General features: G+C 45.1%; 1 protein-coding gene across 2 annotated transcripts; it reads left to right on the top strand.

The window, feature by feature from the left end:
• Positions 1-394: 394 nt before the first annotated feature.
• SMIM7 (small integral membrane protein 7) lies at positions 395-11,709 on the top strand (the record flags this gene model as incomplete). Of its 2 annotated transcripts, XM_084886072.1 has the most annotated exons (5): positions 398-484; positions 567-608; positions 1,056-1,108; positions 3,077-3,167; positions 9,535-11,709. In XM_084886072.1, the coding sequence occupies exons 1-5, from the start codon at positions 459-461 to the stop codon at positions 9,548-9,550; spliced, it is 228 nt and encodes a 75-aa protein (XP_084742198.1). In that variant the 5' UTR covers positions 398-458. The 2 variants fall into 2 exon arrangements, with proteins under 2 accessions (XP_084742199.1, XP_084742198.1); XM_084886073.1 differs by lacking the exon at positions 9,535-11,709 and having other exon boundaries at positions 395-484; positions 3,077-3,171.
• Positions 11,710-17,638: the final 5,929 nt, after the last annotated feature.

Here is a 17,638-nt window from a genome sequence, read left to right as displayed (position 1 = left end):
GACCCTCCCCAGTCAGTCGGGGAGTCCGTGCCAGCACAGCCCACTGCGTCAGGACCCATTTCTCTGTGCTGCTCCGTGGTCTTGGCGCCGTTTCTCCAGAAGCCCCATCCGAGATTCCGTTCCAGAAGATAAAGCCGGGAGCCGAGTGCCCAGCGCGCGGGTCCCCCCTGTGCGGCACGCCTCCCGAGTGACCTAATCCCATCCCAGGTGGCCCCGCCCGCAGATGGCGTCACACGGCAGCCCTGCCCCTCTCCGCCGCGCTCCGCCCTCTCCAGCTGGTACGGGCGCTTCCTCTTCCCTGAGAGGGGCGGGCCTGCCAAGGGCGGGACCCTGCCCGCCTTGGCCTTCGATTGGCTCAGCCCTCGCCAGCGCTGCTTCACAATTGGTCGTCTCGTGTTCCTCTCCCCGCCCTCCCTAGACTTCCGCTTCCGGTTCTGTCGGACGCTGCGGCCGCGAAGATGATCGGAGACATCCTGCTCTTTGGGTAATTAAGGGGACTAGAGGCCGGGGAAGTAGAGCCCGACAGGGTTGGGGGCGGCCTAGGTAACTGCATTCTTCCTCCGCAGAACCCTGCTGATGAACGCCGGAGCGGTGCTCAACTTTAAACTGTGAGTAGGCCGCGAAGTACCGCTGCTCCACCCGGGCACCCGTAGCCCGCCCCCGCGAGCGTGAGCCAGCCCCGCGCCGCAGGCCCTGCACCCAAGTCCCAGCCAACCCTCTGAACCGGTTTGCAGCCTGGTCCTTGCCCCTGTGATTTTTGGCGCCACCGCGGCTTGAAATCTTGGCTCTCCGTTCTCCGGGCATCCCTCTGCTCCACCCCGAAAACCCCAAGACCACCCCCCAGGAAACTCTTAGTCCTAACCTGTATCCACGGGTTACCTTCTCCACTTGGTCGGTGGCTATAATTGGTGGGGCAGGTGGGCGCCTAGAGAGGGTCAATGAACCGCCGATGTCTCACTGCAAGTCAGCGATAGAGCTGAGTGTGGCCCCGATGCCAGGGACTGAGCGGTCCTTGGAGCCTATCGAAAGTGGACACTGACTGCTTCTCTTTGTAGGAAAAAGAAGGATACGCATGGCTTTGGGGAGGAGTCCAGGGAGCCTAGCACAGGTAAAGCCTCCTTTCTGGACTCGGGAATTGGTCCAGAGAGGACAGTTCTTTCTCAGGTCCTACCCGTTTTCTGCCTGTGTGTGTGTGTGTGTGTGTGTGTGTGTCTCCGTTTTTTGCCTGTGTGTGTGTGTGTGTGTGAGAGAGAGAGAGAGAGAGAGAGAGAGAGAGAGAGAGAGGGAGAGAGGGAGAGAGAAAGAGGCAGGGGCACAAGGATGTGATGTTCCTCTTGCCCACTTGTCACCCACTTCTTTTTCCTGGCAGTTCTCCGTGCATAGGTTAGCACTCATAACTCCCTACAGTTATTATTTTTCTTTATATGTATTTTGTCATCTGGATAATTTCTACCCCTCATACTTGACCTTAAGCACCAGAGAAGAGACTCCATGTATTTAGCTCTTTCCTGCTGGGTGCTTGTTTAGTATTTGTGGGTCCCCCCCCCCCCCCCCCCCCCCCCCGCCAGCTCCTTAGGGACACCTGTCTGTTCTTCCCTGTGTCTCTCACACTAGGCTCCTGCCTGGAGCCAGTGGCCTTAATCAGCATGTGTTGATGGCAGGAGAGCCCATTTACATGATCCTCAGTTTAGAGAAGGGCCTTGCCAAGCAGTGCCACTCAGACATCCTTTGGACAGACCCGTCTCTGACCATTGAAGCCCATGCTAAGTCATATAGGCTGTGCCACACACGGCCAACTACATGTGGTGGGTAATACTGGCCAACAAGACTGTGCTGATCATGCACTAGGATGGCACAGCAGTACCACTAACAGGTGACTGTTGTCCTGGGTTGCTGCGAAAAGAGCTCCTCCCCAGAATTTTGTACTCACCAGAGAGCTGTGATCTCTAGATGACACTTTGGGTAGCACCCCTGTAGGTCTGCTAACCTGGACCAGTTAATTTCATTCCGGAGGCTGGGGTTGGGGGTAGGTAGGGGAAAATGACTCAAAACCCAAGAGGAAGGTTCTGGAACACAGGTCTCTGGAATCTTAATGTACCAAATGGCCTCCTCTTGGAGTGGTTTCTGTTTTTTGGCAATAGAGGGAACTAGGGTAACTTGTCACCAAAGCAGAACTGCTGTTATACTTGCCCAAATTAGTATGCTTTTCGTTGCAAACCCTAAAATCCCATCTCAGAGTGGTTAAAGCAAAGTGAAACACTCAAGGATAGAATTGTCTTCAGGCACCCTTGATGTAGGACTCAAAGCAGGGCCCCCCCCTCCCCCCCCAGCATGTAGCTGTCTCTAGCTCTCTTTTCCCTTTTAGGTGGTTTTACTATCAGGCTGGCATGTGTGGGCAAAGATGACCCTAGAGCAGGGCTTGGCATATTTTTCTGTAAAGGGCCAGATTATAAATGTTCTTGGCTTTGCAGGCCATGCCATCTCTGGTGCAACAATTCCACTCTGCCATTGAAACAGGAGAGCAGCCATGGGCAATATGTAAATGAATGGTCATGGCTTTGTTTAATAAAACTTTATTTTTTGACACTGAAATTTGAATTTCATGTAAGTTTTCTATCTCACCAAATACTCTATTACTTTTTCATTTTAACCATTAAGAAATATGAAAAACATTGTCTCCTAGGTCACACAGAAACAGGTGGCAGGGGCTGGTTTCAGTTCCTGAGCCTACATTGCCAATGCCTGTCCTAGAGGACTCTGCTATTATCTTTCAGCCCAGCCAGGAAGCCCGGCAGAAAACAATAGTCTGTTTTGTTTTCTGGATGTCCCAGGGCTGACTCTCATTGGACTATACATGGGTCACTTACTCTTTCCTGACCAATCAGAGGCTGGGAGATTGGTCAGTAGCAGCCTGAGTGCTGAGGGTTAGGGAGCAGAAGAGACCCAAAGGAAAAACAGCTGCCACTGTGGAGCATGAGGGCAGGGGGCTTGGGGTGGGCAGAAACTGCACAAGCACCTGCAGCTGTGACAGCAGAAATGTTAGCAGTGCTTGTAAACATGCTTTCTGACTTTCCAGGTGACAACATCCGGGAATTCCTATTGAGCCTCAGGTACTTCCGAATCTTCATCGCCCTGTGGAATGTTTTCATGATGTTCTGCATGATCGTGTAAGTCTGGCCTGCCTGTCTCTTTCATTGTCATCCTCTGCAGCATTCTCCAAAATGACCCGCCTGATGGTCATTCTCTGTCATCTCAGTCTATACTTGTTTTTAAAAAATAAATTTTTATTGATATTAGAGAAGAAGGGAGGGGGGAGGGTGAGAGACAGAGAGAGACAGAGAGACAGAGAGAGACAGAGACAGACATTAAGTAATGAGAGAATACTTGCTTAGCTGTCTCCTGCATGCCCCACACTGGGATTGAGCTGGCAACCTGGGCATGTGCCCTGACTCGGAATCAAACCTTGACCTCCTGGTTCATAGGTCGATGCTCGGTCACACCAGCTGGGCTCAGTCTATGCTTTGGTGTCATGCTTTCTGCTTTCAAGATAAGAACTCTCCAAGCTAGGGAGAAAACAGGTTTAAGCTATGTCCCCATGGTCCAGGCTGGAGATTGGGTTGAAATGTGGCATTCTCCAAGTCCTGGCGGTGCCTGCTGTGTCACCGGGAGCTGCCAGGAGATGCTTTCCCTGAGCCTGTGGCCTGCTCACTCTTGCCAGCTCTGCTGTGCTTAGTGTACATCTGGCATCTGTCAAGGTGAAAATGTGGTCGGACAGCCAGTGTGCTTCTGGCTTCTGCTCCTGCCTACTGAAACCCAGCAGAAGTGTCTATTCAGACTTGACTTCTGTTTTTGTTCACTTAAAGAAGCTTTTGTTTGTTTTTATGCCCTTCTTTATTTTCTTCCTAGGCTAAAAAAATCCAGTATGTTTGGTTTTCCTCCCAGCCTCAGGCTGTAAGTCTAATACTGCTCTCAATGAATTGGGAGACGCAGAGTAAACAGACTCAGGATTCAAACAGTAGAAGAATCTGTAGTTCTAGGCCATCCTGGGCCCATGTTGTATGTTTCCCCCAAAGAAGAGAATGACTGATTGAAATGCTGAATTTGAAGTTCCTCATCGCTGATGACTTTCAGGAGATGTTTCTAGAACTTAGGCAGGGGTGGGGAATGTCTGGCCCGTGGGCCAGATAAGGGCCCCAAAATCATCTCGTCTGGGCCTGCCAAGGCATTAGCGATGAGTTAATTAAATGTTTGCCAAAAGCAGAATAATTGAAACAGGAGAGCAGCCATGGGCATATGTAAATGAATGGTCATGGCTTTGTTCAATAACAAAGTTTTTAAATTGATAATTTTGTATGGCCCTTGAATTATGTTATAAATATCCAAATGGCCCTTGGCAGAAAAAAGTTTCCCCGCCCCTGACTTAGGGGATCGGAGGATCAGGGGGGCTCCCTGTGCCACTAGGAAAGATTTTAGAGCCCAGAATGAGGACCTTGATAGATATACAGAGAGGCTTGGATGAGGCCTGCTCAGGTACAGAGAGGCTCCTGAAGAGAGAAGGAATTTGCAGAGGGTACAGGAGGTGTAACTAGGACTCATGGGAAAAGAGCACTGGAGAAGGTAGTCAGGAAGAGGCTCTTTGATAGTATGCTGTTTAAATCAAGAACACAGGGACCTGGCCAGGTAGCTCAGCTGGTTATAGCATCATTCTGATACTCCAAGGTTGCGTGTTCGATCCCCAGTCAAGGCAAGTATAGGAGTCAACCAATGAATGCATAGATGGGTAGAACAAGTCAGTGTTTCTCTCTCCCTTATTCTCTCTCTAAAATCAATAAAAGTGAAAATAAAATTGGTAAAAAATAAATAAATCATGAGCAACAGGAAGTCCAATTTGCGGAGCTAGGGAGAGACATGGTAGGGTTCAGCACTAGGAGCAGCATGAACAAAGGTCCTGGGGCAGGGAAGAACTTGGTGTGTTTTTATCATTCTGTTCTTTTCTGTCATTGGCTTTATTGTCCTCTCTTGTCTGGCTAGCATCCTTCACTCATCTGACAGTGAGCAGAAGGTTTAGCCTTAGGCTCCGTGATCTCGCAGCTCAGCTCAAGGCAAGCTAGTCAGTAGCCCAGTGTCCTGATTTCATTTCCTGGGAGCAAAGTCTAGTTGACCTATGTAGGTCATTCAGTTCTAGTTGGGTTGGAGGTTCCTGATTCTAGCCTAACAACTGAGGTCAGGGGTTAGCAAACAGCTCATGGATCATGCTCCCTGTTTCATGAATGAAGTTTTATTGTCGCACAGCCATGCCCACATTTGTGACAGACTGCCTGGACCCACAAAGCCTGAACTGCTTACTGTGTGGCCTTTTACAGAGTGTGCTGAACCCTGACCTAGACCAGTTCTTCCTGCAGGGGTCACGGGTGAGGGAAGATTCCCTCCAGAATGAGGTGTCAGGGAGACAGTGACTGGCTTTCCCAGGATATTAAACACTGGAAATCACCTAAATGTCCAAGAAAGGGGGGAGAATCAGGTAACTTAAAGGACACCCATGTGACCAGCTGTCACGATGTCATCAGTGATAATGTGCTAGAAGGGTCTGTCTACACTGGGGAAATGTTTTGAGGGTAAAGAAGGCTTATGTCACCTGCATGCATACTCTGGCTTCAGTTGTGACTTGCACCCAGTAAACATTGAATAAATGTTGAGTGCATGCTGAAGTCTGTGATGGAAATACTTCCAGCAAGGGAGTTGTAAGAATCTGCTCCAGACTTTTCTATGGTTGTGACTGTAGCAGGATCAGAGGGATGATTTGCTATTCCATGCACCCACTTCTGTATTGTTTGAACTGGGTTACTTTGGAAATTTTAAAAAGTCGTGGAAAACTTTAAATGTGGACAAAGGTGCCTGAATTTTTAGGGACCAAGGTACTGATATCTGCATCTTATTTTGAAACCCATCAAAAGTAAGGTAGACAGACGAATAGATTGATGCACAATAAAGCAGAGTATTAATTGCAGATGTAAGTGGTGTGTATGTGGGTGTTCACTGAACTGTTTTTTTTTTTACTCTTTTTTGAAATCTTCATAACAAAATATTGGAAGGAAGATAAGAAGAAAATGAAGGTGTCAAACCACAGGGAAAGATAAATAAGTAAAAAGTGGAAGTTGGTTTTCACAGTTCAAGATTTTTTAGTGCATTCACAAAGTTGTGCAACCATCACTATGGTCTCATTCTAGAATAAGTTCAGCAACCCCAAAGGGACACTCCATACCCATTAAGGAGTCGCTCCCGTTCTTTCTTCTCCCCAGCCTCTGGTACCCACTGATATACTTTATGTCTCTACCGATTTGTCTGTTTTTTTTAAATCTTTATTGTCGAAAGTATTACATGTCCCCTCCCCCCTCCCTGTTGTCTCCCTCCAACCCCTCCCTTGCCTCCCACTCCAGGCCTTCACCATCCTATTGTCTGTGTCCATAGGTTATGCATCTATACATACAAGGTCTTTGGTTGATTACCTCCCACCCACCTACCCTTCCCCACCTTTCCTCAGATTCTGCACTCTGTTCCATGCTTCCATGTTTCTGGATCCACTCTGTTCAACAGTTTATTTTGTTAATTGTCTGTTATTGATATTTTATATAAATGGAATCCTATAATATGTGGCCTTTTGTGTCTGGCTTTTTTCACGAGCATAATGTCTTCTGGTTTCTTCAATGTTGTATGTGAATCAAGACTTCATTCCTTTCTATGGCTGAATAATAGGTTATTGTATGGATATGCCACAGTTTGTTCATTCACTCATCAGTTGGTGGATATTTGGATGTTTCCATTTTTTGGCTATTATGAATAATGCTGGCACGAACATTTGTTTTCAGTTCTCTGGTATATACTCATGAGTGAAATTGCTGGGTTATACAGTAACTCGTAACTCTGTATTAATCCTTTTGAGGAAACGCCAGGCTATTTTACAAAGTAGCTGCAGCGATTTACATTCCCACCAGCAGTGTGTGATGGTTTCAATTTCCCCACCTCCTCGCCGAGGCTTGTTATGGTCGGACTTTTTTATTATGACCATCCTAGTAGATGTGAAGGTTGGTTTGCACTTCCTGATGGGTAATGACGTTGAGCATCTCTTTAGCGATTGGCCATCTGTGTATCTCTGGAGAGCTGTCTGTTGAGATCCTTTGTTTTTCCTCCTGAGCAACCTGGTTTTCCCAGGGGAGAGGGGACAAGGAGGCCTGCATGTAAAAGGAGGTGTTGGGCCCTGGCCAGGTGGCTCAGTTGGTTGGAGCATTGTCCTGTACACCAAAAGGTCGTGAGTTCAATTCCAGGTCAGGGCACACACCTAGGTTTCGGTTTCACTCCCTGGTTGGGGCATATAGGGGAGGCAACCAGTCAATGTTTCTCTCTCACAGAGTTGTTTCTTTTTCTCTCTTCCCCTTCTTCTCTCTCTAAAATCAGTAAAATCAAATAGGTGAGGATTTTTTTTTTTTTTTAAAGAAGAATTATATGAAGGTGTTGGACCTCTCAGTTGTGAAGCGTGACTGTGCTGGCAAGGAAGGACCTGATGGGGCAGAGGGAACTTGGTCTTGGAGTCCTTGACTGCTGGTTGGCAGCACTTGCTGGCCATGATCTCCATCTTCACGATCTGGATTGAGTGGGTGGGTTTGGGCACAGTGCTGGGTTCCCATGTCTCAGTAGCGCTGGGTGACGGTGCTGGTGCTCTTGGTACATGTCGTGGGTACCACTGTGGGATTTTTAACTCAGCCAGATGCCAGTCGCCGTTCTCCCCCCCCCCCCCCCCAAGAGAGGGTTTTCAAACACCTGCCTACAGTGAACAATTTCCCCTGTAGATTTCTTCATCTTTTTCAGTTGCAAAATAAAGTACCAGATGTGGGACTTGGCACCAACATGGTTAGGTGGCAAGATGTTCGTGTGGTTGAGGAGCAGTGTGGCACTTAGGGGTGGGCAGGCAGCACCCCACTACCTTGTGCTCTCAGAATGTGCCCGAGACTGTCATAGCGTTCTTTTCCAGTTCGCCACCTCCCTCAGGAGCCTTTTGCTCATTTTTAAATTGGGTTTCACTAAGTTGTACCATAAGTTCTTTTTATATTCTAGCTACCAGTCCCTTATCAGATACATGATTTGCAAGTATTTTCCCAATTTTTTGGGTTGTCTTTTCAATTTCTTGATGGTATCATTTGAAGCACAAAAATTTTTAGTTTTGATGAAGTCCAGTATCTTTTTTTCTTTTGTCACTAAGAATTTTATAGTTTTAATTTTATAATTAGGCCTATGTCCAGTTTGAGTTAATTTTTGTATGTGGTGTGGATAGAGATCCAACTTTATTCTTTGGTATGTGGCAATCCAATTGTTTCTAAACTACCATTGTTTTGTTTTTAATAATCTTTTTATTTTGGAAAAAATTTAGGTTTATAAAAATGTTGTAAAGATTATACAGAGAATTCATATATATATACACACATATATACATACATACACATATGTGTGCATATATATAAATGTTATATACATACACATAAGTGTACATATATGTAAATGTTATATACACACACACACACGTGTGTGTGTGTGTGTATAATATTTTTATTGATTTCAGAGAGTAATGGGGAGAGAGAGAGAGAGATAGAAACATCAATGATGAGAATCATTTATTGGCTGCCTCCTGCACGCCCCACACTGGGGATGGAGCCTGCAACCCTGCATGTGCCCTGACTGGGAATCAACTGTGATCTTCTGGTTCATAGGTTGATGCTCAACCACTGAGCCATGCCGGCTGGGCTATATATTTTTTATTTTTTAACTGATTTTTTTAGTTCACATACTTAGGTTGTTTTTTTTTAATCCTTACCTGAGAATATTTTTCCATTGATTTTCTTAGAGGGAGGGAAAGAGAAAGAGAAATATTGATGTGAGAGAAATACATTGATTGGTTGCCTCCTGCATGCACCCCGACCAGGGCCCAAATTGGGGAGGAGCCTGCAACCAAGGTATATACCTTGACCAGAATCGAACCTGGGACCCTTCGGTCCACAGGCCAATGTTGTATCCACTGAGCCAAACATGCTACCGCTGGGCCATATATCTTTTTAACATGTATCTTTTTTCCCCCAGTAGGCCTGTGTTGTAACCTACATACCCATTCCCAAACTTCAGAAATATTTATTACAGTTTCCAGGCCTTTCCCATTCCAGATTTTCTTCCGTGAACAGAGTTAACTGTAATCATTTGTTTATTCAAAGGTCTTTTTGATATGAAAGTTACCACTGACTTGCAATAATGGAGAATATGTGAAAATAAAATGTTGCAAATTTGTATGAAGTGGATAATTCTTTAAAGTTACATTTTCTCTTAAGTGTATAGTTCGGTAGTGTTCACAGTGTTGTGTAACAGAAGAGTTACTTATAAGATCAGAAAATGATATAAAATAATCTTAAAAGCAACATAAAGTATTTTCTAAAACTGTTTTCAGAGTGACAGCTTCCCATTCTCACGGACATTTCTGCCCTCTGAATCTTCCAGGCTATTCGGCTCGTGAGCTCCAGTTACTGAACCAGCAACACACCTCAGATGCCAAGCCTCCCTCTGTTCCTGACAACTTCAAGAATGTTTTTGACTGGAAAACCGGTGACCTTCCCAGAAAGCCCAAGCTTGTGGTGGGTGAAAAAAACGTTCACCAAGATACACTTGGTTTCCTGGCCACATCGCTGTTGTTTTTAAAAAGATATTTTCATATGGCCTCTGCATTGAAATGTTGTCTACTTAAGGAGTTTCGGGGGTTTATGTAAGGGGCTGTGATCACTTTGCCTTCCTTATAGAAAAGAGAACATGTCTGGGTAGTGTTATTGGATCAGAATCCCTCTTCCAGTAAGCTTTCATTAGAAACGTTTCTATTGGCTATTTCTTGGTTTATTTTTAATAACCATCCCTTTTGGTTTGAATTACACATTTTTAGAAGTCATTTATTTCCAAGGATCTGACCCAGAAAGGTTGGCTTTTAAGTTTGATGCAGCCTCTTTATTAGACTCGGTGAATAGCAAATTCATTGTTGCTGGTCTGCGTTCAGTTCCTCCTCTGTCCCAGCAGGCGCTGCTTGGCCATCAGTGTAGCTATCGTCCCTGGGACTTTAAGGGTGAAGTCTTATTGGTTCCTACGGGAGAAATGTGCAGAAGAGCTGACAGGGGCAGGCAGGTGTCTTATGAGAAATTATGCCTTGCCTTGAAAGCCCTCTGTTAAAAGGACCGTTAATTGTACAATTTTTAGAGTGAGAGTGATTTGTGTGGTCATGTTGGGACCTAGTTCTGAAAGCTTGGGGTTTGGGGGTCTGTTTTTCAAATGGGTGATTTCAAGGTTGGAACAACAGTGAGCTTCCTTTGAGCATTTTGTATAGAAGCTTCTTTAAAAGAAAGTCCTGATTTAATTGCCAAAATGAAACGCTGGTGGTCAGTAATTGCATCCCATAGGTGTTTGTTTGTTTGTTGTGGGTGGGAGGAAAAAGCAAACAATCAGGCTTTTCGAACTAAATAGCATTGAAAATAAAGCTCATTTCCTACAAGGACATTTTGTTACACATTTTTTAAATAAGAAGTTGCTTTCCCAGCTTGAGTCGTTTAGAATTAGGCTGTGGAAAACACTTAGGATTTATTTTGGAGCCTTTCAAAAAGAAATGATGTTCCCTTTTTAAAAATATATTTATTGATCTCAAAGAGTAAGGGGGCTGTATGTGTGTGTTTTTTAAATCGCATATCATGCATCTTTAGGAAGCTTTTCAAGAACCTTAGCTGGTTTGGCTCAGTGGATAGAGTGTCAGCCTGTGGTACCAGGTTCAATTCCTGGTCAAGGGCACATCCCCAGGTTGCAGGCTCATCCCCACTAGAGGACGTGCAGGAGGCAGCTGATCAATGATTCTCATGGATGTTTCTGTCTCTCCGCCTCCCTTCCTCTCTGAAATTAATAAAAAAATATATTTAAAAAAAGAACCCTCACTGGCATCAAAGCTTATCAGAGTTTGGATTTTGGATCATAGGATCCCATAGCATTTAAGTGCTCATGTTCAGTGTCATTTAGGTATGGATTCAAATCCCATCTCCATTCCTTGCTGGGGAGACCTTAGCTGATTGCTTCTCCTCCCTAAGCCTCAGTTTCCATATCTCTAAAAGGGGCTTAAAAGTCTTACCTACCTGGATTTGTTGGAAGGTTTCGTGCACTTGCATTTGGGCTGAGTGCTTGACTGAATGCCTGACACCTGGTAAACCCTCGATACCGTGAGTTTCCTCACTGCCGCATTTTATCTCTTGCCTACATTCATTCGTTCAGTCTAGACCTGCACCATGAGAGGGCGATCACAACAATTTTAAAATTTGGAAACAATTTCCAGCGTGGAAAATCTTTTCCCGTCTTCCCATTCCCTTTCCAGTGCTTTCCTCTGCCTGTCGGTATATACCACATAGTTCTGATAGTGGGTTAGGCAGTTCCGCTCTGCTTTTCGTTTCTGCATCACTTCATATTTTCTGGACTGATAGAAAGGAAACCTTTTGCTTCCTCCACCCTTACCATCTTAACAATGGAACATGTTCCTCTGTGTGAGTTTCTCATTGTATTTCAGTTACAGCTGCTCTAGAGTACAAACTGGAAATCACCAAGTCCTGCTGCTGCTTTTTATAAATAAAGTTTTATTGGCATTCAGCCACCCCTCTTTGAGAATGTGTTGTCTATGGCTATTTTGTCTGTTTTCCTGCTACAATGGGAGAGTTGCTGACAGATCATCTGGCCCACAGAGCTGAAAATGCTGGGTATCTGGCCCCTTTATAGGACAGATTTGCCAGCCCCTGATCATGGGGATGATGGAGAATCAAGGTGCCCCTTTCCTCCAGTGCCACTCAGGTGGAATCATTTGCGTGCCTTGTGATCTAGATTTTAATAAAGACATTTGCAAACATGTCTTTCAGCCTTGCTGGAACTCGAGCCAGCCATTTTCAGGTGATGTGGTTAATAGACCAAAACCCGGTTTTATGTCTTTCATTAGCTAGGAAAGAGGTCCCTCCTGGACTCCTGTGATTCTTCTGAGCAGCAGCTCAGTGTGATAATGAGATTGGCTCTCCTCTGAAGTGTTTAGATCTAAAAAGCCAGAAACTCATTAGTGAAGCATTTTCTTTTCATTTCAACCATTTCATTATTTCCTTAATCAAATTTAAGTTTATGAAATATTGACAAACCTCCTGATGTTTTCCTGTGTTGATGAAAGACGTAAGGTATTTGTGAATAAACCAAAAGCATGTTATTTTTTTAAATGTAAATTTGATTTGGGGGTTTTCACCATTCCCTTCACTTACTTTCATTATTATGCAGAGGAAAGCCCTGAACCTGCTTTTAGCCCCTCTCTGGCACTTGAGCATCCCTGAAGTAAGAGTTTGGTACTGGCAAGTGTTCCTGGATGAGAAATCAAGCAAAAGTGTGTGTAGCAAATCAGAAATTCAAAGTCCATGTTTTTCAATAGAAGAATGGCAAGAATTAGTTCAGTGTGTGGCTCTTGGCTTGCTTTATTTTTCTTTTATTTCTTCCATCACCATTTATCCCTCCTGTGTCCTCTTCCACCTCCACCTATGTGGCTTTTTGACTTCTACCAGATGTCAGCAAACAGCTGCCCAGGAGTGGCCCACCACCTACCTTTTCACGGCCCATAAGAAAGGATGTTTTTTACTTTTGTAAATGGTTGGAAGGGAATTTAAGAAAATGAAAGGAAATCAAAGTTTCTTTGTTCATAAATAAAGTTTTATTGGAATGCTGCCATTAATGTATCATCAATGGCTGCTTTGGAGCTGCAAGGGCATAACTGAGCCCTTGTGAGTGTCAGCAGAAGAAATGTCCAAACCTGTAAGAATTTTTTTAAAATAAGTTTTCTCTTTTAAAAAAAGAGAAAAACTTTGTTTTTTTTTTAAATTTTAAAAATATATTTATTGATTTTTCACAGAGAGGAAGAGAGCGCGACAGAGGGTTAGAAACATCGATGAGAGAGAAACATCCATCAGCTGTCTCTTGCACACCCCCTACTGGAGATGTGCCCTTGACCGGAATCGAACCTGGGACCCTTCAGTCCACAGGCTGACGCTCTATCCACTGAACCAAACCGGATTCTGCAAGAATTTTTTTATGAGTTTAAACCAAACTGATGACAACTGCTGGGAAACAAAAGCTCAGAGGATTGAAGAAATGTTCTAGAGAATGGCTCTTTTGCATCTTATTTTATACATTAGAATCAAAGGAGAAGATGTAAGGGGATTCCATGAAATTCATTAGTGATAGATGAGGGAGGTGAGAGAAAGCAAAGCTGGATGTGGGGGTTGGGAGGTGAATCTCTGGGATTGACTAAAAAGTGAAAGGAATGGACACACTTTTACATAGGTGGGTATCGGGTAGTTATATCAATAACTATAACAATAATAATGAGAGGCTCTGTTATCTCCTGCTCTGTTGGGAGATTCTGTCTTGATGTGCCTGGAAAAAGGAAATTCCAAAGGTATGTTATCTTAGATGCAGAAAGACTATAAAAGATTAAATCTTCAGTTAACCTAAAGATTTAATTTGCATTTCAGACCATCCTATGTGGTTAATTTCAGTGTCTGAGCTTGTAAATGCCCACCATGAAGGCTTCCCTGGAGCTTGCATGTTTAGTATGTGGGCCCTTTCTCATCCACGGGTCAGAGACTATCTAGCTTGCAAAGCTGAACATTTACTATTGACCCTTTACAGATTGGTTTACCAACCCCTGGAATAGACAGTTTAAAAGGTCCGGCCGGTGTTGCTCAGTGGTTGGGCATTGACCTATGAATCAAGAGGTCAAAGGTTCGATTCCTGGTCAGGACACCTGAGAACCCACAGGTTGAGAACTGCTAGCAGGGTTACCTAAGACCATTGGAAAACACAGATATTTACATTACGATTCATAACTAGCAAAATTGCAGTTATGAAGTAGCAACAAAAATAATTTTATGGTTGGGGGTCACCACAACATGAGGAACTGTATTGAAGGGTCAAGGCATTAGAAAGGTTGAGAACCACTGTGTTAATACCAGTGTGGTTGGACCAGACCTGGCTTCAGCAACCTCTGTACTTGAGTTCTGGCTAGGAAAGAATTCAGAGCCAAGACTCAAGCTATAAGAGAACATTTAGAAAATCTTAGAGGTACACAAAGTAATTCCGGGAAGAAATGGGCTGAGGAAACAAGTGATAAAGGCAAAGAAGGCCCTTGGAGCTTAGAAGTGAGGAAGGCAAAGGTGCTGTGCCTGGGAGGGAAGGGGAAGGGAAAGGTGTGGGTGTGCTCCCGGAGGGACTGTGTACTGTGTACGAGTCCTCATTCCTAAGGGTTTTAAGGGTGGAGATTTTAGGGGAGGTTCCAGGGGAAGATCTCAGTAGAATATTCAGCAGTTTTCCAGGTGTGTCCTTTCAGGGCCCGGGTCTCCACTGATTGGTTGGTGCCAGGGCAGGGGTCATTATTCGATGCATCTGGTCCTGTGGTCAGCGGTGGTGTTACTGTCTGGGTTTGCTGTGTTTCTGGGCCTGGAGCTGAACTATAGGGAGGAAAGATCAGAGTTATGCCAGGGGAGAAAATGTCACCCTGAGGACGAGGTCCCACCCTACAGTTGTCCTTCGCTAAGCTTTTGCTTTTTACCCTGGTGACCTTTTTAACCTGGCCCATCGCCCTTGCTCTGCTCACATCTGCCTGCCTACCACAGATGGAGGCCTGGCCTAGACAGAATGGATTCTGTCCTTTACAGAGTGCAGCATCGACTGGCCTCTCTGCACCTCCACATCCTCATCTGTGATATGGGACAGTGAAGGAGGAAGCTTTGACATGTGCCTCTAACCTGCCTGACGTGGGACAGGTGCTCAATAAGTGGTATTATTTTCATCGATGTCATTACTTTTATTAAAAGACACTCTTGACAGGGTTTTATGAGGCTTAAATGAGACAATGTCTTAGGCAGCTGGGGCTGCCATAACCAGATGTCACCGATTCAGTGGCTTACACAAGACATTTATTTTTTCACATCTGGAGGCTGAAAGTACAAGATCCAGGAGCCAGCAGGTTTAAGGTGAGGCCTCGCTCCTCAGTTTGTAAACAGCTACCTTCTCACTGTGTCCTTATGTGTCCTTCCTCTGCCTGTGTGTGTGTTTTCCTGGTGTTTCTGTTAAGAGGGTACCAGCGATGTTGGATCAGGGCCCACTCTGATGACCTCATTTAACCTTAGTTACCCTTTTAAAGGCTCTGTCTCCAAGTACAGTCCATTGGGTGTTAGGACTCCCAGCATATGAGTTTTGAGAGGACATATTCAGTCTATAACAGATGGCCAAGGTTCTGACCTATTCAGCAGCTGTTAGTTCATCTCCTTGGCCAATAGTAGGCTTCGAGGCATTACAGTTTTTTAAAACTCCATGTGGTCCAAAAAACTAACCCTGAGAACTGCTAACAAAGGAATTTGCCTCCTGATGTTCCATAGTAAAGTATTTGTGTGGATTGGATGGTGGCTTCCACCCTGGCGTCTGACTTTAATGACCCCATGAATTCCCTGGCGGTCTTGGTGAAGTATGGGTTGACTTAGCAAGTTGGAGGCAGAGTTGTGATTCTGTATGTCTAACCAGCTCCCAGGGATTGTCCATGCTGCTGGTTCCCATGGTCTGCCTAAGGCTGGCTGGTAGTGTGCAGGTTCTTGATTTCGTTCAGAAAAGGTTTCATAATATAAGTCCAGGTAACTTTTTAGAGGACAAGTATTTTCTTTTTTAATGGATTTTTAGAGAGAAAAGGAGGGAGGGAGGGAGGAAGGGACATCAATGTGAGGAACATTGATCAGTTGCCTCCTGCATACACCCCAACCAGGGATCGAACCCAAAACCTGGGTATGTGCCCTGACTGGGAATTGAACCCACCACCTTTTGGTATGTGGGCAGATGCTCCAACTCACTGAACCACACAAGCCAGGACTACAGACCTTTATTAAAACTGGGGACGGTGAAGCAAGAAAGAAGAAGCAACAGGAGAGGGAGTGTAAGTGAGAAAATGAGCTCAGACTGGGCTACTTTGGCTCACTAAGAAGTCAGAGAAAAATGGGATCTTGGGGTCAGGTTCTGGGGATTTGCCCAGATGAGCTGCCACTGCCCACTGCTCCCTGGTTGGGAGTCTCCTGGGGTCTCTTAGAGTTTAGGAGATGCAGGACTGTGGGGAAAGAAGAGGGGATTGGAGAGTCTTGAGCTTGGGCATGCTCCTGGGAGGGGGAACACAACCTGGGAACTTTGTTTTGAAGGTTTTTAAAAGCTGGAAGTTTAGGAGAGGATCAATAGAATAGTCATCAGTTTTATGTTGATGTGCCAGAATGAGATTTATTCCCTTAATTTCATCCTTGGTGTGGTTGGCACAATTGGCATTAATTGGGTTTCTGCTGTCTCCCTGGGTAAAGTGATTTAAGCTATTTACCCTCTGATTGGGGAGGAGAAATGCAAACCACGTACTGTTTTTGTTGTTCTCACCCCAGTATATTTAGAGCTAGTGGGAGGTAGAAAAGAGGGGAGAGGAGGGCAGAGGGGAGAACGTGTATGAGAGAAACACATCCATCCAGTTGCCTCCCCCATGCACCCTGACCGGAGCCAGGGATGGAACCTGCAACTCAGGTGTGTATCCTTGCCCAAGAATCTTGAACCTGCAACCCTTCAATATATGGGTCGATGCTCTAACCACTGAACACACTGGCCAAGGCTCTTTTTTTGCCCTTTATTTATCCCCCCTTATACCCTCGTCCACTTTACTAGATGGCTGCAAACTCTGTTTCCCTATTCCACTTGTCCTGGGTTACTAGCCTATTTCATCCATAAGCCATGTGTGGCTATTTTGGTTTCCATCTCAATTAACTAAAACTAAAACCCCATCTCTCAGTCAGAGTAGCTACAGTTCAAGTACATTTCATTGCAGAAAGCCCTAACTGGGCAACACTACATATAAAGGAGAAGGGATATGCCTTTTTAGTTAAGGACCTGCTTAGTTTCAGCTGTAACAAATGGCCACCAACTTCACAGTTTAACACAGCATGAATTTACCCTCATCAGTTTGGAACCCCGAAATCTAGTAAAATGGGTGTCACTGGGCTGCAATCAAGGGATGGCAGAGCTGGATCCTTCTGAAGGCTGTAGTGAAGAATCAGAATTCCTTGCCTTTTCCAGCCTTTAGGCTGCCAGTTCCTTGCTTTATGGCCCCTTCATTCCTGGTGCAAGCCAGGTGGCATGTGCCCAGCACACAGTAGGTCTTCACTGCTGTGGCCTGTCCCAAAGCCTGGGCACCAGAGCCAGTTCCCAAAATGTTCCTTTGGAAACATTTCTGGAAGTTGTGAACTTCTCCCACTTTCCAGCTGCATGCCCTGCGTGTGACGGGACACCTCAGGGTGTCTGGGCTAGCACGTGCTCATCAGTGATATTTCTGTTGCAAAACATCCAACATTCACTCAAAGTTGGAAGAACAAAGACTGTGAAGGAGGGTTTCATCAGGGTCCTCATGTAAAGCCCTTAACAGAGAACCTGACACGTAGTAGATACTCAATAAATGTTACTCCCTGTAGTTATTATTCTTAGTAATACAAAACTG

Source organism: Pipistrellus hanaki (genome assembly GCF_964339955.1).
Source record: "Pipistrellus hanaki genome assembly, chromosome: 5".
NCBI classification, from domain to species: domain Eukaryota; kingdom Metazoa; phylum Chordata; class Mammalia; order Chiroptera; family Vespertilionidae; genus Pipistrellus; species Pipistrellus hanaki.
This window is presented reverse-complemented; position numbering and strand designations above follow the sequence as displayed.